Below are 14,929 nucleotides of genomic sequence, written 5' to 3'. Positions count from 1 at the left end.
CCATTCAGAGGTCCGCATGTGTTTTGCGGATCCGATCCATGTATCAGTGGATCCGTAAAAATCATACGGACGTCTGAATGGAGTCTTACAGGGGGGTGATCAGGGAGTCTATATGGGTGATTACCCCTCTGTCATTGATCACCCCCCCCCCTGTAAGGCTCCATTCAGAGGTCCGCATGTGTTTTGCGGATCCGATCCATGTATCAGTGGATCTGTAAAAAATCATACGGACGTCTGAATGGAGCATTACAGGGGGGTGATCAATGACAGGGGGGTGATCAATGACAGGGGGGTTATCACCCCATATAGACTCCCTGATCACCCCCCCTGTCATTGATCACCCCCTGTCATTGATCACCCCCTGTAAGGCTCCATTCAGAAATTTTTTTGGCCCAAGTTAGCGGAAATTTTTTGTTTGTTTTTGTTTTTTCTTACTAAGTCTCATATTCCACTAACTTGTGTCAAAAAATAAAATCTCACATGGACTCACCATACCCCTCACGGAATCCAAATGCGTAAACATTTTTTAGACATTTATATTCCAGACTTCTTCTCACGCTTTAGGGCCCTAAAATGCCAGGGCAGTGTAAATACCCCACATGTGACCCCATTTCGGAAAGAAGACACCCCAAGGTATTCTGTGAGGGGCATATTGAGTCCATGAAAGATTGAAATTTTTGTCCCAAGTTAGCGGAAAGGGAGACTTTGTGAGAAAATACAAAAAAAAACAATTTCCGCTAACTTGTGCCAAAAAATAAATAATTCTAGGAACTCGCCATGCCCCTCACGGAATACCTGCGCTTTGCGCATCTAGGCTGCAAAAAAGTGTCACACATCTGGTATCGCCGTACTCAGGAGAAGTTGGGGAATGTGTTTTGGGGTGTCATTTTACATATACCCATGCTGGGTGAGAGAAATATCTTTGTCAAATGCCAACTTTGTATAAAAAAATGGGAAAAGTTGTCTTTTGCAGAGATATTTCTCTCACCCAGCATGGGTATATGTAAAATGACACCCCAAAACACATTCCCCAACTTCTCCTGAGTACGGCGATACCAGATGTGTGACACTTTTTTGCAGCCAAGGTGGGCAAAGGGGCACATATTCCAAAGTGCACCTTTCGGATTTCGCAGGCCATTTTTTACACATTTTGATTGCAAAGTTCTTCTCACACATTTGGGCCCCTAAATTGCCAGGGCAGTATAACTACCCCACAAGTGACCCCATTTTGGAAAGAAGACACCCCAAGGTATTCCGTGAGGGGCATGGCGAGTTCCTAGAATTTTTTATTTTTTGTCGCAAGTTAGTGGAATATGAGACTTTGTAAGGAAAAAAAAATAATAAAAAAAATCATCATTTTCCGCTAACTTGTGACAAAAAATAAAAAATTCTAGGAACTCACTATGCCCCTCACGGAATACCTTGGGGTGTCTTCTTTCCAAAATGGGGTCACTTGTGGGGTAGTTATACTGCCCTGGCAATTTAGGGGCCCAAATGTGTGAGAAGAACTTTGCAATCAAAATGTGTAAAAAATGGCCTGCGAAATCCGAAAGGTGCACTTTGGAATGTGGGTCCCTTTGCCCACCTAGGCTGCAAAAAAGTGTCACACATCTGGTATCGCCGTACTCAGGAGAAGTTGGGGAATGTGTTTTGGGGTGTCATTTTACATATACCCATGCTGGGTGAGAGAAATATCTTGGTCAAATGCCAACTTTGTATAAAAAAATTGGAAAAGTTGTCTTTTGCCAAGATATTTCTCTCACCCAGCATGGGTATATGTAAAATGACACCCCAAAACACATTCCCCAACTTCTCCTGAGTACGGCGATACCAGATGTGTGACACTTTTTTGCAGCCAAGGTGGGCAAAGGGGCACATATTCCAAAGTGCACCTTTCGGATTTCGCAGGCCATTTTTTACACATTTTGATTGCAAAGTTCTTCTCACACATTTGGGCCCCTAAATTGCCAGGGCAGTATAACTACCCCACAATTGACCCCATTTTGGAAAGAAGACACCCCAAGGTATTCCGTGAGGGGTATGGCGAGTTCCTAGAATTTTTTATTTTTTGTCGCAAGTTAGTGGAATATGAGACTTTGTAAGAAAAAAATAAAAATAAAAAATCATCATCATTTTCCGCTAACTTGTGACAAAAAATAAAAAGTTCTATGAACTCACTATGCCCATCAGCGAATACCTTCGGGTGTCTACTTTCCGAAATGGGGTCATTTGTGGGGGTTTTCTACTGTTTGGGCATTGTAGAACCTCAGGAATCATGACAGGTGCTCAGAAAGTCAGAGCTGCTTCAAAAAGCGGAAATTCACATTTTTGTACCATAGTTTGTAAACGCTATAACTTTTACCCAAACCATTTTTTTTTTGCCCAAACATTTTTTTTTTATCAAAGACATGTAGAACTATAAATTTATCGAAAAATTTATATATGGATGTCGTTTTTTTTGCAAAATTTTACAGCTGAAAGTGAAAAATGTCATTTTTTTGCAAAAAAATCGTTACATTTCGATTAATAACAAAAAAAGTAAAAATGTCAGCAGCAATGAAATACCACCAAATGAAAGCTCTATTAGTGAGAAGAAAAGGAGGTAAAATTCATTTGGGTGGTAAGTTGCATGACCGAGCGATTAACGGTGAAAGTAGTGTAGTGCCGAAGTGTAAAAAGTGCTCTGGTCATGCAGGGGGTTTCAGCTAGCGGGGCTGAAGTGGTTAAAAGGACTTTTGGGTCTCTGAAAAGTTTTTCTAAAACAAATCTTCTAATAACACTCCCTACACTGTCTGTCTCTTCCTATGCAGTGTTCTCCCTAAGACTGAGCAATTTTGCGCAGGTTGCGCTACAAACATATATTGCTGCTGTCACACACATTAGTCCTTAAAAGGACTTTTGGGTCTCTGAAAAGTTTGTTTTTAAACAGATCTTCCAATAGCACTCCCTACACTGTCTGTCCCATTCTATGCTCAGCTCTAGTTGACTTTATAGCACCCGATGGCGCGTTCCGGCCAGCAAATCACTGCAATGCCAGTAGCCAACATGGCTACGGCATAACAGTGCATGCCAGTACCTTCCTGCATGTTTATTGGCTGCGTAGCCAAGTACCTCCATATGTGCCGAGAATCGAGATGCTGGAGTCGAACTAATGTTCAGCCGAGCATGCTTGATCAACACTAGTGCAGACAACTCACAGAGGCAAACTGGATAAGTGCATACCCACATTTCCACAAGGAGGGAACGCTGATACGCCTAGGAAGGAGGGTAATGGTACAGGAGGTACAGTATCCAGTGATATTTTTAGTACTCAGTCTATAAAAGGAGAGTAATGTGACAGGCTGTACAGTATCCAGTGGTGAAGTAAATACCCCACCTATGATAACAGGCCTGGCTACCGGATGTATAGGGTCCCATGTGCAAATACCCTGCCTATGAAAAAAGAGCAATGATACAGAATAAATAGGATACAGTGGTAGTGCAAATACTCTGCCTAAGAAAGGAGGGTAATGCTACAGGCTGTACAGTATCCAGTGGTAGTGCAAGTATTCCATCTAAGAAAGGAGGGTAATACTACAAGCTATACAGTATCCAGTGGAAGTGGAATTACTCCGCTTAAGAAAGGGGGTAATGCTACAGGCTGTACATTATCCAGTGGTAGTGCAGGCACTTCACCTATTGAAGGGGGTAATGCTACAGGCGGTACATTGTCCAGTGGTAGTGCAAGTACTCCACCTATGGAAGGGATTAATGCTACAGGCTGTACAGTATCCAGTGGAAGTGCAATTACTCCGCCTATGGAAGGGGGTAATGCTACAGGATGTACAGTATCCTAGTCGTAAGTAGCTAGCGGTAGCACGCGACCTATCCATTGCGCCACTTTCTCCGCTATAGCTGTAGAGAGGACACAGTGCAAGCCTGAACATGGGGCACTACAAGCACTAAGATAACGAGCTGGTCACACACTACTATAAGGTGATGGAAACTAAGCCCAAAATAGGAGCAGAGCTCCAAGTTTTAATAATAATAGCTGTGGGAATTACATGCAGCCCCGATTCCATCAACCTTTTTAAGAGTAATAGGTAATTATTTTCCCCGCCTCCACAGAAACACTGAGGCAAGGAGCGGGTTAAGTAGGTTGGGTAGCGGAGCTCAGTGGACCGATTATGGGCGTGAAGTTTCGTGCTCTGATAGTACAGTCCCCACCCCCAAACACTGTTGGGGAATGCGGCATAGTAGGTCGCAGAGTCGGGGCCTCGCGAACAGGTGGGGCCGACCAGCTGAGAGAGCAGCGCATGGAGGGAGCGGGAGTGTCAGGGGGATCTTGCCCCCCGAACAGAGGAGGCCGGGAATGGGTGTACCGATGCCCAGTGAGAGAAAGCAGTGGCTGCCCAAGGAGGCCTGTGAGTGCCGGAGTACCGCTGGGCCCGGAGGAAGGTGAGGGGGCTGGGGACTGAAGCCGGACCGAGGGCAGGTGAGAGGCCAAGGTTTTGAGGAAAAAAAAACTTTTACTGTGTTCACTTTAGAGAACATAGGAGAAGGGGACCCAGCAGAAGGTTAACCCCTAGAACCCAGTACAGGGAGGAGGGGAGGAAGGTTAACTCCTGGGGAAGGGGGATGGTGGCGGGGGAAATGTAGGTAATACTTACCTAGATGGTTTCTGCCCACCCCGATTCAAGCAGTGTCACCTTCCTCAGTGTGCTGCCCGTCGGGGAGGGCGGCTACACTGGTAACAAAGGGACTTCTGGAAGTAGCAGATAAGGTGACACTGTAGCTGGTGGATAATAGTGGATTTGAGATTCACTGTTCCTCCTTGTCTTCCAGACGTTGGGAACGTGCAGCGGGCATGAGGACCCACTGGCCTGGGGGAAAACAGGTGGTTGGAGGCTGCCTGTAGTCCGATCGGAAAAAGAAAAAATCTTTGGCAGACCTGCAGGAAAACATGTCTGCCTCCTACAGACACTAAACTAAAACTGATTAGCTCAATGTCTGCCGGAGCGGTATAGCTGAGAGGAGGAGCTAACACTTTTTGTTGCTTAGTGTCGCCTCCTAGTGGCAACAGCTATACCCATGGTCTTTTGTGTCCCCCAATGATACGAGTGAGAAAAGTCTCTCTAAAAGGGTTATCCAAGACTAAATTTTTTTTTTTAACAGGCTTCTTCAGATTGGCTGGACTCGCGGTGGGATTCATAGTTACCTGGTCCCCACCACTAGATTCTGGCTGCATCGCTCCACTGCCACCTCATCAAGTTCCGGATCTCTGGGAATCAACAACCTGTTGATGGGCGTCATGTGACTGTGACTGCTGCAGCCAATCACTGGCCGCAGCAAAGACCTGTCATCCATGTGGTACATCATTGGGTACACTTGCTGCACGGGTTACAGGTCACTGCCCATCTACAGCATGTCGATTCCCAGATACCTGCGGATGTGGCAGTGGAGCGATGCAGCCGGAATACAGTGGCAGGCACCAGGTAAGTATACCCTGGCATGGGTCCAGCCACTCTTAAGATGTCTGTTAAAAAAATAAAGTTTAGTCTTGGATAACCCCTTTAAAGTAGTCTTCCTTACTCTGTGCTTCTCTAGCTGACTTTTATATCCAGGCATGGGGTGTACACTTTAGGTAATGCGATGCAACTACAGGGCGGTTCCCACTAATGGCAGACAAAAACGCTGCTCCTTTTTTTTTATTTTGATAAATTCCTTATTTTCAGAATTTTTATATAGATACAAACAGAAAGTATCCTGAAGGCAATGATTTGAAATCTATAGAAAGGGAGTTACAAATTTTTACAGGCATGACAATATTAGGTAACACATGGCAATGTCATAGTCATTCAGAGAGTAGCAGCCAGCTATGATGTAGAAGGTACATGACTATGCGCTACATCTAAATAAGCATTCCTAGTTCCAAAGTACCATAAGTCTGACTATTTAGGGTCACCCTGGCAAGATGACGTTGTGCAGGTCATGTGTTAAATATATGCAGTAAAAGACATAGACATTGGTATAAAGAAAGTAATATAAAAAGAAAAGTTGAGGTGGGAAAAGAAGGAAGAGACTAGGGGAAAGAGGGGGGGGGGGGGAAGGGGGGGAGATGTATACGCCGAATCATAAGACTATTGAGTCTATCAATATCCTGAAAAACCTTACGGCTGTTTGCCCTGTTGGTTACGTGATGGTCTTTTTCTCTGAACGTACTCTCGGTCCAACCCTAGATCAAGCTACCTCACTCACCCTCATTCAGTGCCCTCCAAGGTTGCCAGGTTTTTAAGAATTTCTCATGACTTCTATTAATCCAACTCGTCATTTCTTCGAATTGGGATATTTGATTAACTTTGGCTTTCCATTCCTGTATAGAAGGAGTATTGGTATTTCTCCAGTGGAGAGGGATAATGGCCTTAGCTGCCGATATGAGATGGGTCACTAAATTGCGTTTAGATGGCCTATATAGGTCAGTTGGTAGGGAAAAGAAAACCATTTCTGGTGTGATCTTGAGCTCAGGGGTGGTAACTTTATTAATTATCTTGGAGATATTCTCCCAGAAGGGTATAATCAGTGGGCAAGACCACCATATGTGAGATAGTGAACCTGAACCTCTGCCACATCTCCAGCACAGCCGATCAGGGGCCACACCACATCTGTGTAAGAACTCCGGAGTTCTATACCATCTGGTAAGAAGCTTGAAGTGGTTTTCCTGTAAGCGTATACATGGTGACGTTCCATGTGAGAAAGCTAGAATCTTTTTGAGATCCTGACGTAGAGTGTTTTTTTCGCCTCGCCCTCAGCTCACACCAAAGCATAGAGTGATGCGATTCTCCTCTGCTCAGGGAGTGGTGAGATTATGATCTTTTCGAAGTCAGTTAAAGATCTGCCTGGGGTGCACCTCTTTCCCAGTCCACCGCACACAGAACCTAAGTATGCTTTTGTTAGGAAAAAGCCTGGTGAGTCTTTAATTCGCTCTGGGAGTCTGCTCAATATAGCTGCTTCTGTGTCCGGGAATAAATCGCCTATTCTAGCTTGGGTTAATGAAGACCAGATTTCCGGGTGAATATCACTGCTTTTACCTAGAAGGTCAGGGATGAGGTTTGCTGGCAACAGTGGAGATGGGTTAGGGGCTAGTGTATTATTTAGCTCTTTCCAAGTCTCTCTGATCCTTTTCAATAAGGGGTCGAGATCCTTGTTCTTAATGTGGCTTATGTCGGGCAACCAGAGGAGTCTCTAGAGCATGGGTCCTACATTTTGTCGCATTAAGTCTTGTACATCTGGTTGTCTCTTTGGATCTACTGATTCAAAAAACGCTGCTCCTTTTTTTAACAGGTTGCTGTACTTGCAGTACATGTCCACAAAATCCACCTTGGGATGTGGGTATTTCTGACATCTCAAGGTGGATGTCTGGCATTGCGCTCCTGAACATGGATACTATACAGTTCTTAGACAGGTTATCTCTACTGGGCTTTCTCTACACCTCTCTGTTACATCTGGCCTGCTTTTGTAGTTGTTTTCTCTGACCCAGCTGTTGATGGATTTGGGTCCAGGCTGGCTCATGAGTCAGCAACATGTACTCCTCTCACTATTTAGCCTAAGGGTGCATTCACACAACTGTATATCCGCAAACAATACACCCGTATTGCATCTGTTATTTTTTATTTTTATTTTTTGTGCATCCATTGTAACCATGCCTATTCTTGTCTCCAAGATAGAAAAAAAATAGGACATGTTCTATCTTTTTTGTGGGGCATATGAATGGGGACATACCTTGTGCATACAAAATACAGTAAATACATGTAATACATTCTGTTGCACTTTGCGGTGTACTGCAACTCTGGAGCGGGACACTGCAGGGGCACCATGGCAGTCTCCGCTATGAGGACTCTGTGGCTGCCACTAGTTGTGGGTCACTATTATGTGGGCATAATGACTGTCGCTGTTAAAGGAGTTGTCTAGCATAGGAAAAGCACAACTGCTTTCTTCCAAAGTCAGCGCCACACCTGCTTTTGTGGGGTTATTGCACCACTCACTTCAGTGGAGCTCAGCTGCAGTACCAGACACAACCTATGGACAGGTGTGGTGCTCTTACTAAGCCATGCTTTTTTTTATTGTGGACAAACCCTTTAAGAGGGGAACAGTGACTCGGTGGTATGGGAGCACCATGGCTGTCAGTGTTATGGGGGAACTGTGTCTGCTACTCCTACGGAAGCACTTTATGGGGTACTGTGTCTTTCACCTTTATGGGGGAAACATGACTGGTACTGTTATGGGGGCACTATAGCTTTTTGTCCCAGGGCAATAGTTTGAGGATACAATCTATACCTTAACCCTTTCAGGACGGGGCGATTTTAATTTTTGCGTTTTTGTTTTTCACTCCCAGTGTTCCCAAAGTCATAACTTTTTTATTTTTCCGTTCACATAGCCTTATGAGGGCTTATTTTTTGCGGGACAAGTCGCACTTTCTAATGGAGCCATTTACAATTGCATACCATGTAGTGGGAAGCGGAAGAAAAATTCCAAATGGGGTAGAATGGGAAAAAACGCAATTCTGATAAAGGTTTTTATTACACTGTACACTATGTGGGATAATTGAACTGTTATCTTCATTCTCCAGGTCAGTACCATTCCAACTATACTACACTTGTATCATTTTTCTTGCAAATTTTAGATCGTGGAGGCACTCAAAATGTCTAGGGTCGCATATATTTACCACAATGTAAGTGATACTGTAAATAATTTATTACATAACAATTCAGACATCTTTGTAAGAGAAGGATAAAAAATGAAAAATGATGGATAAAAATATAATAAAAAAAGGAAAAATAGAAAGATTAGAATTTTTTATTTTTTTATATATATAAAAGTAAGAAAAATATATAATGCAAACTTGAATTCTCATTATATGTGGCTATAAAATATTCACAGTAAATCCCATTAATGTCCAGTAGGGGGAGCAGTGACATCAAAGTTCTAAATTGTCCAAGTTTCATGAATGGGCATCCTAGTTATGAGCAACATAGTATTGCAAGAGATCAGCGACTGTATGTGTCAGAGAGCTTCCCTTTAGCTATGACGATGCTTTGTACTGTGCAGCTTGGATGTATTGTGACGTTCTCTCTCTATCAGATGGAGAGACACTTACTGGCACTTATAAGTAAAAAGGAAGATCGTCATAGCTAAGGGGAAGCTCTCTGACACATACAGTCGCTGATCTCTTGCGATACTATATTACTCTTCACTGGGATGCCCATTCATGAAACAGGTTGAACAAACTTGGACTATTTAGAACTTTGATGTCACTGCTCCGATTTTTTTTTTATTTTTGTTAATTTTTTATGTAATAAATTATTTACAGTATCACTTACATTGTGGTTAATATACACGACCGTGCCTCCCAGATCTAAAATTCACTATAACCTACTTTCTCTTGCGACACTAGGTTAAGTTGCCGGGAAGAGCACCTAGCCATAGGTTTCTCAGTTTGGTGTAGCAACTGATCCAGTTTTATCTAATTATAATTTTTCTTGCGTTTTAACATTTGAGCGAAAAAATAAATAAAAATGTTATACCCATATTCTGACCCCTATAACTTTTTTGTAGTTATGTGTACAGGGCTGTGTGAGGGCTCATTCTTTGCAGGACGATCTGTTCTTGTTAGTGATACCAATTTAAAGTGTGTGTGACTTTTTGAACACTTTTTATAAAAGAATTGATGGGTAGTTGAAGTGACAAAAAATGGCAAATTGGCAGTTTTTATTTTTTTCTCCGTTACGTCATTTGCTGTATGCCATTAATATTGTTATATTTTAATTGTATGGGCATTTATGCACACTGCAATGCCCATGATGTTTATTTTTTTATTGGTTAAGTATTTTTATTTTAAGGAAAAGGGGGTGATTTGAACAAAAAAAAAAAATATTTGTAAAAACATTTTTTTTTTAAAGTTACCTTGGGTGATAATAACTGGCAATCATTAGATTTCCCATTGTGTTCATTGATGGATAAATAGCCATCATTGAACATTTCATTTGCAATATAATAATACAATGCTGCCACCTAGTGGCCTGTATTGGTATATTCCTGAAACAGACACCGAAGAAGTGTCATGAAGGGTAAAATGTATGTGATCAGCCTCATGGCTGATCGCATACATGTGCCGCGGGTCTCTGCCATTTAAAATAGCAGAAACCCCGCTCCACGGTTAAAGACCAGACTTCTGCCGTACATATACGCCGGCGGTCCTTAAGAAGTTAAGGGGCATTACATACATCTGAAAATAGGTGATAATTACATAGAGGGAGGGCGAGGCCTGCGACTGTTCTTACATGGAGGAAGGGGCCACTTTTCGGCTCTATGGCTGCCTCTATGGCACATACACATAAAGTCCAATCTACTCTTGTGTTCTGCAGATGAAAAACATGAAAAACAAAGATGAACGGCTGAAAATAATGAATGAAATCCTGAACGGCATAAAGGTGAGGGTTGTTATTACTCGGCTTGTCATGTATTTAGCTGCTTTATGAATGTTTGCCGCCATATTTACTCTACGTCATGTGTTTTGTTCTAGATCTTGAAGTTGTACGCCTGGGAGCCTTCATTTGAGAAACAGGTGCAGGAAATTCGTGAGAAAGAGCTGAAGTACATGTTACACTTCGCCTATCTATTCTCCGTCTCCATGTTAATATTCACCTGTACCCCATTTTTGGTAAGAATCAGTTAATCCCCTGTCACATATTTCATGTTATAGTCACATAGGGTCCCATTTATCAGAACTGCCCATAGCAACCAATCAGAGCTCACCTTTCATTTCTTAAAGTGTTCTGAAAAAAATCAAAGGTGAGCCCTGATTGGTTGCTAGGTGCAACTAAGACATTTTTCCTATTAGAAAGCTCTAAATGAGGCTCATAGTCTTTTCTTTCATAGTCGGTAACATGACAAATAAAATTTTATCTGACAGGTTGCTATGGACAACTGTGCCATTTCCCACATAGGCCTCTTTCAAGTTACAGGCTTGTCTCCCATAGCAACCAATCACAGTACAGCTTTTATTTTACCAGGGCAGTTTAAGAAATGAAAGCTGATCTTTGATTTGTTGCTTTGCGCAACAAAGACAGATAGAGAAATCTGCCTAAACTACTATGATGCTGTTTCTTTTTTGCAGGTGTCGGTGGCCAGTTTTGCTGTTTATGTCGTGGTTGATCCAAAAAATGTGCTGAATGCAAAGACGGCCTTCACATCCATCTCCCTGTTTAATATCCTCCGCTTCCCCCTCTCCATGTTGCCTATGCTTATAGCTAGAATGGTGCAGGTAAGTAAAAGATCTTCTATATACATCTATTGTTTTAGGTCTTATTCACACAAATATAATGTACATACAGGGAGTGCAGAATTATTAGGCAAGTTGTATTTTTGAGGATTAATTTTATTATTGAACAACAACCATGTTCTCAATGAACCCAAAAAACTCATTAATATCAATGAATATTTTTGGAAGTAGTTTTTAGTTTGTTTTGAGTTTTAGCTATTTTAGGGGGATATCTGTGTGTGCAGGTGACTATTACTGTACATAATTATTAGGCAACGTAACAAAAAACAAATATATACCCATTTCAATTATTTATTTTTACCAGTGAAACCAATATAACATCTCAACATTCACAAATATACATTTCTGACATTCAAAAACAAAACAAATCAGTGACCAATATAGCCACCTTTCTTTGCAAGGACACTCAAAAGCCTGCCATCCATGGATTCTGTCAGTGTTTTGATCTGTTCACCATCAACATTGCGTGCAGCAGCAACCACAGCCTCCCAGACACTGTTCAGAGAGGTGTACTGTTTTCCCTCCTTGTAAATCTCACATTTGATGATGGACCACAGGTTCTCAATGGGGTTCAGATCAGGTGAACAAGGAGGCCATGTCATTAGATTTTCTTCTTTTATACCCTTTCTTGCCAGCCATGTTGTGAAGTACTTGAACTTGTGATGGAGCATTGTCCTGCATGAAAATCATGTTTTTCTTACCTTGCAGACTTCTTCCTGTACCACTGCTTGAAGAAGGTGTCTTCCAGAAACTGGCAGTAGGACTGGGAGTTGAGCTTGACTCCATCCTCAACCCAAAAAGGCCCCACAAGCTCATCTTTGATGATACCAGCCCAAACCAGTACTCCGCCTCCACCTTGCTGGCGTCTGAGTCGGACTGGAGCTCTCTGCCCTTTACCAATCCAGCCATCTGGCCCATCAAGACTCACTCTCATTTCATCAGTCCATAAAACCTTAGAAAAATCAGTCTTGAGATATTTCTTGGCCCAGTCTTGACGTTTCAGCTTGTGTGTCTTGTTCAGTGGTGGTCGTCTTTCAGCCTTTCTTACCTTGGCCATGTCTCTGAGTATTGCACACCTTGTGCTTTTGGGCACTCCAGTGATGTTGCAGCTCTGAAATATGGCCAAACTGGTGGCAAGTGGCATCTTGGCAGCTGCACGCTTGACTTTTCTCAGTTCATGGGCAGTTATTTTGCGCCTTGGTTTTTCCACACGCTTCTTGCGACCCTGTTGACTATTTTGAATGAAACGCTTGATTTTTCGATGATCACGCTTCAGAAGCTTTGCAATTTTAAAAGTGCTGCATCCCTCTGCAAGATATCTCACTATTTTTGACTTTTCTGAGCCTGTCAAGTCCTTCTTTTGACCCATTTTGCCAAAGGAAAGGAAGTTGCCTAATAATTATGCACACCTGATATAGGGTGTTGATGTCATTAGACCACACCCCTTCTCATTACAGAGATGCACATCACCTAATATGCTTAATTGGTAGTAGGCTTTCGAGCCTATACAGCTTGGAGTAAGACAACATGCATAAAGAGGATGATGTGGTCAAAATACTCATTTGCCTAATAATTCTGCACGTAGTGTATGTGTGGATGCAGGCTGCACACGGACCCATAGTGGTGCCATCCATACCTCCTTCCAAGGGTCCTTGCATAGAAATTCAGGGCGTGCACTATTCTGCTCCATTTCTCATGGCCCTGGAGACTATTGGGTGTCGGGTCTGTGTCCTACATTTGTAACACCCTAGAGTGGTGTTACCACTTCTGCACCTTGCTACTGTCTTTATTGGTCTAACCTCATGTCATCTTATGCATTTATTACAGGTTCTCCACACTGTGCATTCCTAATGTTATGTAACTGTTTATAACATGTAATGTGCCTGGTTCACCAGCAGGTGGCAGCAAACACAGCAGAGCTATACTTAGATAGAGTGGAACTTTCCATTCCATTCTAACACCCCTCTGTAGAGGAGTGGGCTAGCCCTACTTCCTGCAGGAAGGATGAGGCAGAAGTTCTAGTTAGTCTAGCTTACCCCTTGCTAGGGGAAGGGTGTGCAGGGGCATGTCTCTGCTGGACATGCCCACACCAGCCAGAGCACTCTAAGCTCTGCTGGCCATGGAGGCCGAAGCTTAAAGCCTCAGGAGCCAGGAGGAAAGTTCCCTGGCATAACCTAGAGTCAGACTGCAAAGTGAAGTGCAGCATACAGAACATACATAAATAGGCATTTTAGACCACCCTATACCACTCAACATTTTTACTACACCTCGTGTGCTATATAGAGCAGCTGGCAGCAAGCTGATGTCCACACAATACAAACCTGCACCAAGGACCAGTTTCATGCAAGACAATTTTCCCAGGGACCGGGTGTGAGAGGGAGGTTCTGGGGCGGGGCTTAGGGGTGGGCATGGCTTGGGGTTTTTATTTTTCGGTCACAGCGCTCACCAGATAGGATTTTTTTTTAAATATTTTAATAGTTTGGACTTTTCAGACATGGAGATATGCAATATGTTTATTTATTTTATATGTAATATGGGGAAAGGGGATGATTTATACTTAATATTTTTTTTATTTTTTTATTTGTTTTTTTACTTTTTATTTAATAATTATTTCCCCCCTTAGGGGCTAGAACCTGGGATCTTTTCATCCATTGTCCTACTCACCCTAATAGAGCTGTATTAGGGTGAATAGGACTTTACACTGTCCCTGCTGCCCTGTGCATAGTACACACAGCAGCAGGGAGAATACCATGGCAGCCAGGGCTTCAGTAGTGTCCTGCCATGGAAACCGATCTGAGCCCCAGGATTACACTGCTGGGGCTCGGATGAGAATCTGCCACTGCCACCAATGAGGAGGAGGGGAGGGGACCCTGTGGCCACTCCCACCAATAATTTTAATACTGGTGGGGGGTGCACTGCACCACCAATGTTTTTAATACTAGGGGGTGCACTGCACCACCAATGATAATTAACCTTTAATACAGATACAGGAGGCAGGTGCGGCAGAATCATATAGCCGGCACCCGACCTCTGACAGGGAGCTGCGATCAGCATCAGTTAATCCCTCAAATGCATCACCCGCCTCCTGTATCTGTAAAAGGACCTTTCATGGGTCTGTTGCCACTGTGCCACCAATGATAATTAACAAGAGGACCTTTAATGGGACTTTATTAACTAAGTAGCAAGACATGTAGAGTGGCACCCAGGGATCTCCCTGCACTTACTATTATATTGTGCGCCGCTCCCTTCGCCTGCTGTGGCCCCCATTACCATCTCCCTCGCTGTATGCTAATTACTACTATTGGAACACCAGGAAGGAGATGTCACGGCTGAGGATGGGGAAAACCCTCAGCCGTGCGATGACGGAAGATGTTAATGGCTGCTTGGCCAGGACGACAGAATTAGGGAGCAGGTCACCTCCTAACGCATCCCTAATCCGACCCTAACTCCTAGCTGCATGAGCCGACCTTGAAGGTAGGAGGACCCATGCTCAGGAACCTCGAATCCCTACTCACCCTCCGCCGATCCCTGAACTAGGAGCAGGGTAAGACGACCTGTTCCTTCTGGATACGGAGGAACAGGAGTCTCACTGGCCAAGCTGCAAGGAAGAGG

The 14,929-nt window shown here is 43.3% G+C and overlaps 1 protein-coding gene across 1 annotated transcript in view; it reads left to right on the top strand.

Moving 5' to 3' along the window:
• LOC122942204 (ATP-binding cassette sub-family C member 2-like) overlaps positions 1–14,929 on the top strand; it is a 197,168-nt gene that overhangs the window by 85,312 nt on the left and 96,927 nt on the right. Inside the window, exons 11-13 of the mRNA XM_044299702.1 lie at positions 10,401–10,466; positions 10,559–10,696; positions 11,153–11,299. Of these exons, the coding sequence (XP_044155637.1) occupies positions 10,401–10,466; positions 10,559–10,696; positions 11,153–11,299 (351 nt within the window). The remainder of the gene's footprint in view (positions 1–10,400; positions 10,467–10,558; positions 10,697–11,152; positions 11,300–14,929) is intronic.

The sequence above is a fragment of the Bufo gargarizans genome, chromosome 6 (assembly GCF_014858855.1).
Source record: "Bufo gargarizans isolate SCDJY-AF-19 chromosome 6, ASM1485885v1, whole genome shotgun sequence".
Classification (NCBI taxonomy): domain Eukaryota; kingdom Metazoa; phylum Chordata; class Amphibia; order Anura; family Bufonidae; genus Bufo; species Bufo gargarizans.
Note: the sequence above shows the minus strand (reverse complement) of the source record. Positions and strands in the feature narration are given on the sequence as shown.